A 15,479-nucleotide genomic window follows, 5' to 3' on the forward strand; every position below is an offset into this window, starting at 1 on the left:
ATGCACGTATTAAAATAGCTTCAGGGGGGTAGCCATGTTAGTCTGTAACTGAAAAAAACTTAAAAACCAGCGAGTAGTCCTGCAGCACCTTAGAAACTAAATGTAGATGGTATCATGGGCGTTCGTGCACTTCTTGGGTACGTCCAGACTACAGGCTTCTGTCGACAAAGAGCGACAAAAAGCAAGCCGCTTTGTCAACATCAGAGTGTAGATGCAATAACGCCTTCTGTCGACAGAACTCTGTCAACAAAAGGCGTTATTCCTCGTAGAATGAGGTTTACCGCCATCGACAAAACTGCCAAGTTCTGTCGATGTTATGTTGACAGAACTCGGCGGTAAACACAGGTATAGTTTTTTTTTGACAAAAGTCCACTTTGTCGACAAAACCCTGTGGTCTAGACACACCCCTACATTAGCCTCCCTAGTTCGAACTAGGGGGCTAGTGTAGACATACCCTAAGGTGCTGCAGGAGTACTTGCTGGTTTTTAAGTATTAAAATAGCATTATTAATGACTAAGGGGTGGATATTTCTCTCTGTGCAGGAGGGGCAGCATCCACTGTGTTCCCTGGCATATTTCTGTTTTCCCCTCTGATTAGCGCCTCCTCTTGTGAAGTTTCTTTTCACATCTATGCAGCCTTCCAAGAAGTCCTTCAGGATAGAGCTTCTAGTTGTTCTGTAATGCTGTTCCTTGAGTCACCAGTAGGGGGTGATCCTGAGCACTCCCCAGCATTGTCTGGTTTTGTGCCTGGAACCTGTCCCAGAATGGCAAAAACTCTTTTTTGAAGATCCTATAAACCTCGATTGCTGAGGAATAAGGGATCTTGTGAAAAAGGGTTTTTTTTCTGACAAATGGTCCCGTCTACATGGGGCTTTTTAACCGGCAAAACCTCTTCTGTGAAAAGAATCGGAAGAAGATATGCAAATGAATGCGCCATTTGCATATCCTCTTCCGCGAAAAAACTGCAGTGTAGATACAGCCTCAGTATCACAGACCCATTCTGAGACGGGTTCCAGGCACAAAACCAGACAATGCAGTGCTCAGGATCACCCCCAGCCTCTTGAGCACCGGGGGAGGGAGGAGACGGACCGGTAGGGCAGGCGCTAGGGGTAGCAACACTCTGACCTCTGAATGCCTACAGTAGGCTCTCTGGGGGCAGAGCATGGGCGGAGCTCTGCCTGGTGGTTTGGGAAGGCAATGCTTCCCCCCGCCTTACATACCCAATGCCATGTCTGCGGATATAAAGCAAAATGCCCATGGATTTGCAGGGCTCTAGCTGTACGTGGGAACAGAATCTCACGGATGCACTGTATGTTCCAAATTGGCAAGTACTATCCAGCTCGAAAGAATTGATAAGGGAGCATTGAAAACCTGGTAATTAATTGTTAATGATGTGTAATAGGGAAGCAGTGTACCAAATACCCTGGTAAATCATTCATTGTATAAACAGAGCTAACTTCTTCTAGAAATACTAGAGACCCCCCTCTATGACTGCAGGTCCCTGAGGTACTAACGACAGTAATTGTAGCTAATGGAGGGTGGGATAATGCAGATTTCAGATTAAGCCTCTGACTGGGTTCCCGCTCTATCTCGGAGGCAGTGCGGAGCGTGGTTCAGCTGTGCTCTGCTCACTCTGGGAGCACAGGCCCTTGCTAGCTTGTGAGGAACACTCCTGGTGCGGTGTTACCCCATTCAAGTTTGCCATGTGGGGTCAGGGCGTGCAGTCAGGGTGGGGAAGGAAATGGTCCCTAGGGAGCAGGTGGTGGCCCTGCTGCTGACTCTGGATTTGGGGCCTGATGCTAGAGTTCCATGAACGGGGCAGGTTGGAACTCCTCTTCCTCCCTCAGCCCTGTGGACAAAGCTGGCTCAGGGCAGTTCCTAGCTTGTCTGAGAGCCAGGAAAGTAGCCTTGCTGGGAAACAGAGTCCTGTTGTAGTCCTAGCCTGGGGCAAAGCGTGTTGGAAAGCCAGGGACGTATATAAACCCTGATCTGTGCTAGAAAGGACCTGAAAGGATGTCGCTTATGTGGATGGGGCTTAATTTATACCAGGACTTGCCAGGGCTGAACTACACAGCAGTCGGGACTGGCACGAGCAGGGTCTGCTTGAGTCCCCGCTTGCCCTGGGTTCCCCGCAACACCTTTGCCTTTCAAATGTAGTAAGAGCTGCGGGCAGAGGCAGAGGTGCAGCTGGGATAGTGAGGATAGCGAGTGCCCCCCACTGATTAATTGAGTAGCTAATTAATCAAAATGAAAGGAAATGTAACATCCCTATTGGAAACCTGCCTGGATTCTGGGGGATTTCCTTGAAATTGAGCCATCTGCGTGAAAAAGGCGTCGGCATCGGTGATTTGGCAAATTCTGATGAAACTGTCTCTTGTCAACAAAAATTCTAACCAGGATATTTTATTTTAAAGGAGAACATTTATTGAATACTCATTCATAAAGCGGGTTGCTCCATTGTACGGAGGCCCTGCCGCTCTCCCACCCCCAGGCCAATCAGGCCTCGGGGGTGGGAGGAAGCGTGCAAAGCCTCCTCCCGGCCTGCTCCAGCCCTGCAAGGCCTGGAGGCAGGGGGAGCATGCGAAGTCTCCTCCCACTGCCACGGGCACAAGCACCTAGAGGGTGTTCAGAACAGCTGGTGGTTCTCTCTGGGGGGGGGGGGTGGGCAAAGACTTCACGCACTCCCCCACTCACAGACCAGTCAGGGTCTGTGTGCAGGGAAGCACAGAAGTGTTCTAGGCCCGCCCCTTCTGCCTGAGGCTCCTCCCCTTCTGGAGTGGCATGGGGCCACTTCAAAAATTTCTGAAGTGGCCCCCTGTCAAAAATGATTGCCCACCCCTGAGTTAAAGGGTCCTGCCCTTGCACTGCCTCTCCCCTGGCTGTTCACTAGACTTTGGGTTGGGTCCAGCCAGCAAGGATGCTTTTGGCAGTCGAGTTGTTTAGTTCTGGCTGGCTGGGGGCCGTGATAGAGGCCTGGCCAAGTCCACCCGCACTTTTGATGAGCTTGTGCAGCTGTTAGCAACAGGCACCAACGAACCAACCAAAACAAAGAGAACAGCTTAGTTCTCTTGACACGACAGCAGCAAAACATCAGGCCGGGTTTGCTGGTTTCCCTTTGCCTGGCTAGCTCAGGAGGGCCATTAATGGCTGCATAGTTTCTCCAGCCGTGTGAACATCTGCAATTCCTTTCCATTCCATTCTCCTCCCTGACCTCTCAGGGGCTGTCATGGGAATTTAAATGGTGATTTGAGCATTCGAACTGTGAGTGGGAGCAGGGGGGATGGAGGGGGAAGGGGCTGAGATATCTGCCTTTTCTCTCTGGGAAGGAGAGTTACAAAGCAGAAGAAAACATGATGGGGAGTGGACAAGGAGGGATCAAGCTACAAAATCCCCCTTTGTTTTGTTACCAGCTGTCGGGAGATGTCAGAGAAGCGGCGGAAAGTCTACGCGGGCTGAGAGGGTAGGAGCTCAGCTATGGATAAAACATTCCCTTGTTATGTGGTAAGTGCTTTGCTAACAAAGGACTTCCCTAGAGAGTGCACTGGGAGTGCGGGAAATTCTGGAGAGTTCACTCCTGACATGTTTCCCTCACTCTGCTTCCCCCTAGTCCGGTCGGCCAGGTGAACATTTCAGCCAGTTCCAGTGCAGCTGAAGGTCATGCGGCTGCCTGTTTGGTTCCTAATCAAGGCTTTTGTGTTGTCCCTGTCATCATGTCACGTCCCTGCCTGGGGGGAAGGGGCCTTCCCATCAGACCAAGCGTTAGACTCTTCTGCACCGGCTGTTTGGTTGAGGAACCCCGGGGCTTCGTGACTGAGGTTTTGTGGTTGAAGCAGGGAGCCAGGGGCCACAGAGCATCCTGGCATGTCCCTCAGAGCCTGGCTTTCAAAGATGGTGACTCCCTGCAGCTCCCGTGGATTTCGTGGCCTTTTTGTGAACCAGGATATGGACCTGCTAGTGCTTCAGAGGGGTGACCAGGCAGAATTCGGTGGCCACTGAGAGCCTCGCATGGAAGGTGCGATGAAGGTGCTAAATTGTAGGACAGGAAAATGTAGCTGAGGTGACCAGACTGGACCTAGCCTGCGGACAGAGCCCCCGCCAATGGGCTTTGCCCTACGTTGCCCATCTGGCTACCTGCCTCGTGCTGCCTGCATCTGCCTCTGCCTCCCACAAAAAAACGGGAGCAGGTGGCTGGGTGGGGGAAGCATGCAAACCTGGGGCACTGCAGTCCAGGGGCAGGAGGGAGGATCAGTGAAGCGTCTCTCCCAGGCTCAGGTGCTTCTTGTCTCTACCTCCAGCCTGGCCCATAGCTTCCTATTACAGGGCCAGGGCCATCCCCAGGGGGTATGTGGCCTGAGACAAGCCCCCTCAGGCCACGCCCCCACCCCGCCTCTTCCCGCCCCTGCTCTGTCCTCACGCCTCCATTGTACCCCTCCCCCGAAGCTCCTCCCCCAAACGGCACGGCCTGAATGATTGCTGGGGGCAGCAGGGGTCGGACCCCTCCACACTCATCACAGTGGCGGGAGCCACGGGAAGCAGAGTGACCTAGGAGCCTGCTTCACTCTGCCATCTCCCAGCTGGGTCGTTCCATTTCACTGCGGGGGCGGGGAGAGGAGTGGAGTGACCCCGCCTTTGCCCACTGTGCCCGGCTCCCCGGAGCCCTGCGTGGCTGCCCGCCACCCTGGTGAAGCGGAGCGACCCAACCGGGAGATGGCGGCGGGGGGGGAAAGCAGGCTGCTGTGCCGCTCCACTTCCTGCGGCTCCCGCCGCTGTGGGGAATGCACGGGAAGGGGAGAGCCCTGCTGTCGGCCCCAGTCTGCCCTGGGTCCCGGGAACTCGCCTCAATAAAGAGAACCATCCGGTCCATAGGAGGGTTGGGGCGGCTGCCATGGGGCTCCCCAAAGTGCAGGGCCAGCGGCAGCCACCCTGAACCATCCTATGGCTCTTTATAGGGGTGCCCGTTTTGGTTGAACGTATTCCCGGAGATTTCATCACATGACATAATCGTTAATTAAAGATTAATCTTTAACTCCTGAGACTGCAGGCTAGTCCTGGAGAGTTGGTAACCCTACTTCCTAATTCTGTTCTCCTCCCCTGCCCCAGTCCCCGAGTCCTTTCCCTGTGATTCAGTCCCCTTCCCACTCCCCCATGCATACCTCCAATTCACCCACACTCTCCCTCACCCAGACTGTCCGCTCAACCCCGCCCCGCCAAGCACAGGCTCTGGATGGGGCGGGCACACATCTCCTGAACCAGCACTCATTTCCTGTTTGCCAGCCAGGCTGGCCAAGCCTGAAGGACATTCAGAGGACATGGCTTTCTGCCTTTGTTGCGAGGATTTCTCCTTGCTAACTCCATGCCAGCAAAGGAGGGAATGGGCTACAACCTGCCTCTCCCCTAGTCCTGTTGACTCTCTAGCCTCTGGGGCTTCCTTGGCTCTCATTTCATTCCCCCTCCCACCCTTAATCATAAGGACCCAGGTGCTGGGACTGAAAAATAAACAACGTCCTCTCGTCTGCTCTCGTATCTCTGCTTTGGAAATTACAGGGATGATAATTATACAGTCTGCACAAGCATCACTGCCGCTTGCCAGGGGCATTATCCAACCAGAGGAATTAAAGGACTGACCTGCTGGAGCTCATCCATTGGGATGGATATCTATCCTAGCCTCGCCTCTCTCCAACAGCCTGCCCTATAGCCTGCTGAAGTCATCACGAGTCTCCCGTGACTGTAATAAGCTTTGGATCAGGCCTGTAATTATGATTTGTATTACAGTAGGGTCTAAAGGGCCCTAAGCAAGATCTGGGTCCCTCATTGTGCCAGGCGGTGTACATGTGCATGCACACAACCAGAGACAAGTGCCTACCTGAAGATCTTACTATCTCTAGACTGAAGCAAAATGCAGGACAATGTAGCACTTTAAAGATTACAGGCAGTCCCCGACTTACGCGGATCCGACTTATGTCGGATCCGCACTTATGAACGGGGCTTTCTCACCCCGGAGGTCGAGGTGGCGGATTGCTACCTGCGAGCTCTGGGGCGAGAGAGCCCCGTTCATAAGCTGCTCCGGTGCCCCTGGTCTGCTGGAGACCGTCTCCAGCAGACCAGGGGCACCAGGTGGGTTCCCGCGCTTCTGAGGCTTTGCTCTGGCCGCTGCTGCTGCTGCTGCTGCTGCTTCAGTCCGGGTGCCTGTGGTCTGCTGGGGACCGTCCCCAGCAGACCACAGGCACCGGGACTGAAGCTGCAGCCACGGCGGGGACCCGCGCCTCTGAGACTTTGCCAGAGCAAAGCCTCAGAGGCGCGGCACCCCGCTGCCGCTGCGGCTCTGCTCCCCGTGTCCCTTGTCTGCTGGGGGGAGGGGGAGGCGCAGCTAGTGTGCCCCCCCCAGCAGACCAGGCTTTTGTTTTGGACCCTGGGGCAGAGCAGCTGGGGCGCTGCCAATTGGTCCTGCAGCGCTGCTCTGGGCACTACTGGACCAACCCGGCAGCACCCCAGCTGCTCTGCCCCAGGTCCTGATTCAGCCGCTGCTCGTCAGTTTCAGCAGCAGCTGAATCAGGACGCCTGGGGCAGAGCAGATGGGGTGCTGCTGGGTTGGTGCAGTAGCACCGAGGAGCGGCGCTACTGGAGCAACCCAGCAGCACCCCAGCTGCTCTGCCCCAGGCGTCCCCAAGTCAGCTTCTGAAACTGACCAGCGCTGACTTCAGGAAGCCCGAGGCAGAGTTGCTCTGCCCCGGGCTTCCTGGAATCAGCTGCTGATCAGTTTCAGCAGCAGCTGACTTGGGGACGCCTGGGGTTCTTAAGTTGATTCTGTATGTAAGTCAGAACTGGCGGTCAGTTTCAGCAGCAGCTGAATCTGGACGCCAGTTCCGACTTACATACAGATTCAACTTAAGAACAAACCTACAGTCCCTATCTTGTACGTAACCCGGGGACTGCCTGTATTTTCTTCCACTATTTGATCTGAGGAAGTGGGTCTGGCCCAGAAAGCTCATCATCTAATAAACCATCTTGTTAGTCTTTAAAGTGCTACATGTCCTGCATTTTGCTTCAGCTACCCCAGACTAACACAGCTACATTTCTATCACTATCTCTAGACTGTATGAGCAGGGTGAAATCTTATGCTGTGTAAATACCTCATCATGATTGTGGGGAAACACACGCTTCCATTAGAATAACTGTCTGGAGGAATTAATCAGAAGCTCTCTGTCCCGTCACCACCCTACCTCAAGACAAAAGACGCTTGTGAACCTACCTAGAAATATGGGCTGAGTGGGCAGAGGGCTTCAGTGGTGAGTGTGTGTCTGTGTGTGTGAGAGAGAAAAGGCAGGAACTGAGAGGCAGGAAGAAGCAAAAAGCACGACAGCCAAGCAATAGCTTGTCAGCATCGTGTGACCCTGGAAAAAGCTAGAGACACACCAGTTGAGTTGCTGGCTAATTAGACTTGGGGCTGTAAGCTAGGAAATAGGTCATTTTTGTTCCTGGTTCTGCTTGCAGGCAAAGAAGCAGGACTTTAAACAAGATGGCATCAAAGAAAAAAGTGGACTCCATCAGTCTCTACACACTGCAGGAACATCCCCGGGCCTTGAACTTTGACTAGCCGCCCAAATCCAAAAGCAGCAGTATCATAGAATCATAGAGCTGGAAGAGACCTCAGAAGGTCATCAAGTCCAGCCCCCTGCCCTAGGCAGGACCAACCCCAACTAAATCAACCCATCCAGGGCTTTGTCATGCCAAGATTTAAAAATCTCTAGGAGAATATGGACAAAATAAGAGGGGGATACAGAAGTGAAGTGATTTGCTCAGGTTAGTGGCAGAGCTAGGACTAAATCTCAGTCTCCTGACTTCTAGGACTGTGCCCCACCCACTGGACCACACTTCCTCTCCAGGAATCTGGACTACTGCAGGGATCTCCTCCTATGACATCCTCGCCCCTCTCCTGCTGGTACCAAACACTGAATGCTCCTGTGAACCTTAGGGCTCTGGTTGGTTGGCACAGAACAGCAACGTAATGCTAAGTGTTCTGTCCCCTGCTAGAACTGACTGCCTCACACCTCCAGGGCAGCGCACCCTTGGGCAGTGAGGAAGCAGATGCTGTGAAGCCTCATCGTCCCGCAGTATCCTGATGTCATGTAGATCTACTGACCCGGTCAGCGTGTCCCACTGTAGTGAGAGGTGCCCAAGTGTTTGTGTCTAAGTTGCCCACTAGCGCCCAGAAGTGGCATAAGTCGGGCTGTTTCTACAGCTACTGGAGGATCGTACTGACCCATGCAACAGCATCTCTTCGGAGCAGAAGGTCTCATGGTCTGTCCCTTGTGATGACTGGAACTGGCGGCACGTCATTGTGTTTCTAAACTATTTGTCATCACTTTTGTGTCAGCAATGGCTAATGAGTCTGACATGACAGCACAGGTTGGCATACCCCTGCAGTCAGGTCCCTCATCAGGTAGGGTTTTCTTCGCATAACGCCCACAGTTGAATAGGCCTTAATAATGCCACACGCAACTTCCTTCTGGCTGGCTATGCATGTGGCACTGATTCATAAACTTCCATTTTTCCTCCTGGAAGAGGATTCCTAGCCTTTCTTAGGCTGTTAAGAGCACTGATGCTGCTAGTCCATGTTGTGATGTGTCCTTCGTGGGTTTGGGAGCTTCCTTTCCTACACATTTTCCTAATGCTTTCCTGCTTGTGTGTGGGGACCAGTGGGGAGGGACATATTGGTGGATTTCTACTGAAGCTCAGCCCACCTCCCAAAATTCCACTTACAATTCAGAGTAGTTAAATGTTTCCATTCAAAGAATTCACAGTGAAATAGCTAACACTGTTGACATTCCAATTATCACCATTAGGTTCCAGAGTTAAAGCCCAATTTTGATGTCTATCTACCGCTCTGCGCAGATACAAAATTGGCATCTGCATTCACATCCACAGCGGTATCTGCAAAAATGAGCCACAGATATGTGCATCCGCAGCCACAGATGTGGATACCTGCAGATATAAAGTGGATAGCTGCCAATCTGCAGGGTTTTAGATACAAAATTTGTATCTATGTCTGCATCCATATTTGCAAAAATATTTGCATCCATATCCGTAGATGTAGATAACGCAGATATAAAGCAGATAGCCACTGATTTACAGGGCTCTGTGTACATCTATATATGTGTGTGTGGCTTCAGGCTGTCACTCTGCAGACTCTAGCAGATAGCAACAACGCTATTAACAGGGGTGGCAGGCGTAAGAGGCAGGGGAAGGCATTGCCTTCCCAAATCACCAGGCTGGCCCACACCCGTACTCCACACCTGGAACACCGACAGACGGTGTACTGGGGTGGAGTGTTACTGCCCCCAAGCGCCCACCCTCCCCTGGGTGCTCTGGGGTCAGAGGAGGATTTGGCTCCCATGGGGTGAGGCTGAATGCTTACCTCTCCCAGCCCTACCTTCACTCACCACCCGTGCTCAAATTCAGGCTTCCTTCTTAATCATAGGGGCTAAATTTTTTAAAAGTAAAAGCTTAAATTCTTTAGAAATTGAAGGGGCAGCCAGAGAATTTTAGAATGCATCTGAATCCCACCACATCTGATCTCTGACGAGGATGTGATCACTTCAAAAGCAAAGTTAGTGGGCAGTGCTCCCTGTAAGCAGAGTGCTTGGGTGACTCCCCGGAAGCGATTCAGGTGCTGCCCAGCCAATCAGCAGAGCACCTACAGCTGGCAGCATGTGTTTCTATTGCTGGTGCACATCTGCACATGCCTTGGTGCACATAACAATATTTATTGCGCACATGAGTGGAAAAATGAGAGGGAACATTGGTGGTGGGCTTAGTTCCGGGCATCTGAAGAAGTGGGTTGCACCCACAAAGGCTGATGATACCATCTACATGTTTTGTCAGTCTTTAATGTGCTACTACAGTATTTGTTGTTTTTTAGGTTTTGTCACCAAATCTCATATTTCCAGATGGAACAGTGTATTTGCTGATGCTTCTGATTCCAAAGCGAACACTAAATATCAGCTGTAGGCATTGCCATAAATTAAAGAAAAAGGCAGCTCTTACTGGCATGAGCCTGCTTAATGGACACACACATTCCAGCCGGAAGTACAGGGATGATTTTTAGTTCATATTGCAGATCTGCATACGAACTATTAGTGAGCCTCCTTGCTTCTGTGTTCAGTGTCTTCCGTAACAAATTGCCTTCATTTTGAGGAAGGAACATTACGCAGCCCAGAGGGATGTAGGAACAGCTAGAGGATTCCAAAGTAATGTGTGTGGGGGGAGAGAGTGGGGGCAGGGCAAGACTGCCCTCTGTACCTACGGGCCCTATGGGTATGGAGCATGGAGTCCCTTAGTAGAGGGCAGCTCCAGGAGCCCAGCCCAGCCCCCTCCCCCTTTCTCAGCTGGGCTCTGCACGTATTAGACGATGTGCCGTGTGTGGATTTTCCTCCCATCCATGTGGAGAATAAATGTTATGTGTGCTGAGGCATGTGTGAAAATGCCCCGCCAGGAGAAACACAAATTTAGCAGCGGGCACTCTGCTAATTCACTGGGCAGCATGAGAATCTCTCCTGAGGGGCCGCACAAGCGCTCAGCTTACAGGGAACACTGCCCTGCGCTATTTATAACAGATTCCCCCTCCCCATCCTAAAGACGGAGGTGTTGGGCAGATCTGTGCTGCTCTGTTGAGAGATGGATATGACCCTTCTCTTCTTACTTCTTGGCCCTACCTATTCAAACCACCAGATCAAACCCCAATCCCGCCCCAGAAGGGGCTGAGAGCCAACCACAGCGACTCTGGAAATCAATAAGCGCAGAGAGGGGGGCGCCCCTCACAGCACCAACCCGCTCGTGGTGTGGATGGACGCCAATCAGAACTGGCCCCGTCGCACTAGGTGCCAGGCGTGCACGTTCGGAGGCCACGGTCCCTGTCCTGAGCTGACTTCCACAAAGAGGCGTGAAAGTCCCAGCCTGGCTGGAGACTGTGGGAAGGACGGATCGATCGGCTCCCTCCCGGACACCGGTTGTCACTGCCACATGGCTGGACAGCAGCCTCCCCACAGGGCAGAGTCCAGGGCAGCTCTGCTCAGCTGGAGCCCCACTGAATCCGCCCCGCCAATCCCCTCCAGCCGGCAGAAAGTGGCACAGTACTAAAAAGGTCAGTGATTCACGACTTTAATTTCTAACCCTCCCTGGCCTAGCCTCCTAGAGCCAGTGGCTCTACCCCAGGGGGGAATTAGCTGCACTGCTCAGCTGCTTTAAGCCTGGAGGCTTTGCTAAGCCCTCAGCCTCCCTGGGTCCTCTGGGCCTTGTAGTTCTCTCCTGAGAAGCAGCTGGCAAGTGTGGGTAGCAGGAACTACATTTCCCAGAATGCCCCGGCAGGGTTTAAAGTGATAACCAGGAAGCCAGGCTGGGTGCTTGCTGGGGAGGGCTGCCACAGCTGATCAGGGGTGAGGTTCTATTGACTGCCCCTCACCCCTAGCCTGGGCATGGCCCCTGTCCAGACAGGTTATAAAATGCTTAGGGAGTGGGCAGTTTAGAAGAAAACCTGAGCTTTGAATGCTGGCAGGCGCTGCTTTGCCATCCCACTTGGACTGCTGTGGAGGACTAAGTAATTTGGATTATAGCAAGGTATTGGTTGCACATTTTGCTGTTCATTTGTGCAGTGTCTGTGTGTGTGTGTATGTGGTGTGTGTGTGGGGAGGCAGGAGGTGTATGTCCATTTGCTAGGATTGAAAACTAGAGCTGAGAAAGCAGCCACTCCTGTGCATTAACCAGCTTCCCTGATCTGTAACGTGGATATTCACACACACATAAACACACGCACACTGTGACCCAGGTGTGGGGTGGAGGCAGCTAGCTCATCTGTAGATTTCAATTCGTGCTTCCTGATTTAAGGAGAAACAGGCAAAATCAGGAGCAGCCCTTTCTGGGTTGTAACCCCTCACACCGGAGGCAGCAGGGTTAACCGGGCTGCCTTGCACAACAGATTCTGATCACAGGAAATGGTAGCTGTGACCTGATCCTGACACACAAAAATATCCCCATCCATCAGCATCCTTCTGTTATCAGGGCAGCTCTGCACAGAAATCTGTCCTCCCTCTCCCATTATTCCATTGAAATGAGCAGCGAGTGTTAGGAGGGACAGTGGAGGAGGGAAAGGGCCTTTATCAGCCATTAGCTGCTGCTTTTGGGTTATGTTGACCTCACATAATTTACTTTTGCTATCAGTGCGCTGGCAGGTACAAGTAAGTCATTAATGGCTACGCTATTTATTGTGTCTTTCAGAAGTCTTTCTGGAAAGCTTAATAATAACTTGTATGAAACCACGGGGCGGGGTGGGGTGCGTGGGTTGTAAATGTTGGTGATTTAAAAGAATTGAACATTCGTACGTAGTCTGACCACGTTTTGGCAGGCTATTGTGTTTTGTGTTTACATGGATATTCTTGCAGCTGCTTTGCTCTGTATTGAGACTCAAAGCTGGGAAGTGGTGGGAGGGGAGGCTGTTTTCTCCCCGTTACCGGCCATCCTCCTGATTGTGAGCTGCTAGCACCCCTGAATCCTCCTGCCTTTGGTGGGAGTAATTTGGGGGCTTTGGTGCCTTGCAGGGTGGAACTCTATATTGCTGCAAGTAGAGGCAGGCTCTGACTTGGCTTTTGTTAAGTGTGAGGGAAAATGTGAAAGCTGGAGAGCTGTGTCACACAAACCATGTGTAACGTCGTCAAGCTATGCTGAAAACAAACTAACGTGCCTCTGGTGAATGCTACGCTCTGGATTTTGCCAACTAGTATATGTGTCTATTTTCATATTTAATTGGATTGGGCAAAATCTTCAGGCTATATGTAGACAGCCTCCTCCCCCTGCGTAGACATCTGTGAATAGGGGCGGTATTTTCATTGCCTACAAAGCTAGTGACATATTTTCATCTAAGGATGTTAAATTGCGGTTAATGGACTAGTCGAGTAGTCAATGGAATTTCCATCGACTAGTCGATAGGCACTTCCACATATCAAAGGAGGAATGCGGAACTCTGCCTGCCGTCGGGGCCAGCGGCAAGTCCTGCTGACTCCAGGCTGCTTGGGGGCCAGCTTTTGAAATGTACAAGAGTCCTCAACAGGGGCTCTTGTGCATTTCAAAGCCACGGAGCCCTCATGGAGCCTGGATTCAGAGGGGGACTCAGAGTCCCCTGCTGATACCAGGCTCCATGCTGCGCTAAGCCTGGGATCAGCTGGGGGCCGGGTTCCGCGTGGCATTTCTCCAGAATCCGGGGTCAGCTGGGGACTCCCCTGTTGATCCCAGTTCTGCTGAAATGCTGCACGGAGCCTAAGATCAGTTGTGGAGTCCCCAGCTGACCCCGGGCTCCACGGCGCTGCCCCTTTGAAACACCGAGGTGGCATTTCAAAAGGGGCAGCGCTGTGGAGCCCGGGGTCAGCTGGGGACTCCCCAGCTGATCCTGGGCTACACGATGCTGCCCCTTGACTGCCTCTTTCACCTTACAATGGGGCAGCATGCACAACTGATCCTGGCCTCAGCTGTGGGGCGCTGCTCCTTTGATACGCCACGGTGGTGTTTTAAAGGGGCAGTGCCGCACAGTTGAGCTGGGGATGAGCTGTGCAGTGGCTGCCCCTTTGAAATGCCTTGCTGCGCAGAGCCTGGGGTTAGCTGGGGGCCGGGTTCCGCGTGGCATTTCTCCAGAATCTGGGGTCAGCTGAGGACTCCCCTGTTGATCCCAGTTCTGCTGAAATGCTGCACGGAGCCTACGATCAGTTGAGTCCCCAGCTGACCCCGGGCTCCACGGCGCTGCCCCTTTGAAACACCGAGGTGGCATTTCAAAAGGGGCAGCGCTGTGGAGCCCGGGGTCAGCTGGGGACTCCCCAGCTGATCCTGGGCTACACGATGCTGCCCCTTGACTGCCTCTTTCACCTTACAATGGGGCAGCATGCACAACTGATCCTGGCCTCAGCTGTGGGGCGCTGCTCCTTTGATACGCCACGGTGGTGTTTTAAAGGGGCAGTGCCGCACAGTTGAGCTGGGGATGAGCTGTGCAGTGGCTGCCCCTTTGAAATGCCTTGCTGCGCAGAGCCTCGGGTTAGCTGGGGGCCGGGTTCCGCGTGGCATTTCTCCAGAATCTGGGGTCAGCTGAGGACTCCCTGTTGATCCCAGTTCTGCTGAAATGCCGCACGGAGCCTAGAATCAGCTGGGGAGTCCCCAGCTGACCCCGGGCTCCACAGCAATGCCCTGAAACACTGAGGCAGCATTTGTCCTTATTAAATGAAAGACTAACACGCGTGCAAAAACGTGATCTTTTCCCCCTGTCCTTTGTATGGTGTTTGCTTTTTTAACTTGCAAACTCATCAAGGCAGGGGCCATGTCTTCTTCTGTGGCCGTGCTCCTATGATGGATGGACTGCTGAGTCTATGGACTCTTGTACAGTGCATGGTCAGACGCTGGGTCAGGGCGTAAATCTGTACAGCGCCTAGCACGACAGGACCCTGGTCTTTGGGCAGCACAATAATACAATCTAGGCCCTGATCCAACTTCTCTGTCTCTATTTTTAGAGTGTCCCTTTGCCAGTCCACCAGCGACTGTGATTTTTTGGTGATGTCTTTAGGAAGACAGTAAATGACTTTTTTGCTGAGCTGTATCTTTCTTGTCTTACACACACAGTAACTTAGTGACTGATGTGGCGCTGAGTTGAGAGTGCACTGGGTTATGTTTTAATTTCATAACCGCACAAATTCCTGGGATAGAGACCATCCTTAGGAGTTCCCCATTTGCTTGCAAAAGCACAGTCCAATCGGTTTTGTGCTGGCTGCAGTGAATTTGTTTATTTGCAGGAGGAGAAAAGAAATGGATGTTACTGACAATGGGTCCACAAGCCAGGATGTGGCTTGTCAGGTACTGACTGTGTGCTCAGTGCTGTATAAAACAGCGGAAGTCCCTGTTCCTGTTCCACAGCTTTTAGAATTTAAATGAGGCACAGATCATACAGTCCAGACCTGTCGTGCATTGGATTATTAGAAGACAGCCCACTGGCGAATGCTGAGAATTCTTGTCTTTTAAGGAGACACTTGGCTGAAAGGAGGAGATTGAACAAAGGGGCTGTAAGGGATCAGGGTGTAGCTGGTCTGGGCTAGTGTCTACAAGTCAAGGACCACTATGAGACTGTAGTCAGCAAGCAGGGATCACAGTAATCACTAGAGCCAGCACTGATAGGTGAGGGTCAGGATCCGAGTCAGGGTGGGGTTGGAGACCGGAAGTACAGTCTAACAGCTATCCAGACCACTGTTTGGCTACCCAGACAACTTCCTGCAGCCAGACTTCAGGATTAAATAAAGAGCATGGGCCAATGAGAAGGCCACAGGGTGCTGTCACTCTGGATCCTTTGGGTGGTACTTTCTGAGCTGCCTAACTTCTACAGTGCTCCTCGGATGCGCTCCGGTGCATGGCCTCCGTGAGGGTCTGGCAAAGCCAGCTGTCCCAGGCCCATGGGTCCTT

At 52.5% G+C, this 15,479-nt stretch overlaps 1 protein-coding gene across 7 annotated transcripts in view; it reads left to right on the forward strand.

Annotated features, from left to right (window-relative positions):
- Positions 1 to 3,242: 3,242 nt before the first annotated feature.
- Positions 3,243 to 15,479, forward strand: part of PEMT (phosphatidylethanolamine N-methyltransferase) — a 136,711-nt gene continuing 124,474 nt past the window's right edge. Inside the window, exons 1-2 of one of the 7 annotated variants that reach the window (XM_075899750.2) lie at positions 3,243 to 3,260; positions 3,410 to 3,500. In XM_075899750.2, coding sequence (XP_075755865.1) covers positions 3,474 to 3,500 — 27 coding nt within the window. In that variant the 5' untranslated portion in view covers positions 3,243 to 3,260; positions 3,410 to 3,473. Of the gene's footprint in view, positions 3,261 to 3,409; positions 3,501 to 10,869; positions 11,140 to 11,365; positions 11,613 to 11,844; positions 12,230 to 15,479 lie in introns of those variants that run through there. The other 6 variants (XM_075899752.2, XM_075899751.2, XM_075899754.2 and 3 more) reach the window with 6 other exon arrangements.

The sequence above is a fragment of the Pelodiscus sinensis genome, chromosome 15 (genome assembly GCF_052426305.1).
Source record: "Pelodiscus sinensis isolate ZL-2025 chromosome 15, ASM5242630v1, whole genome shotgun sequence".
NCBI classification, from domain to species: Eukaryota; Metazoa; Chordata; order Testudines; family Trionychidae; genus Pelodiscus; species Pelodiscus sinensis.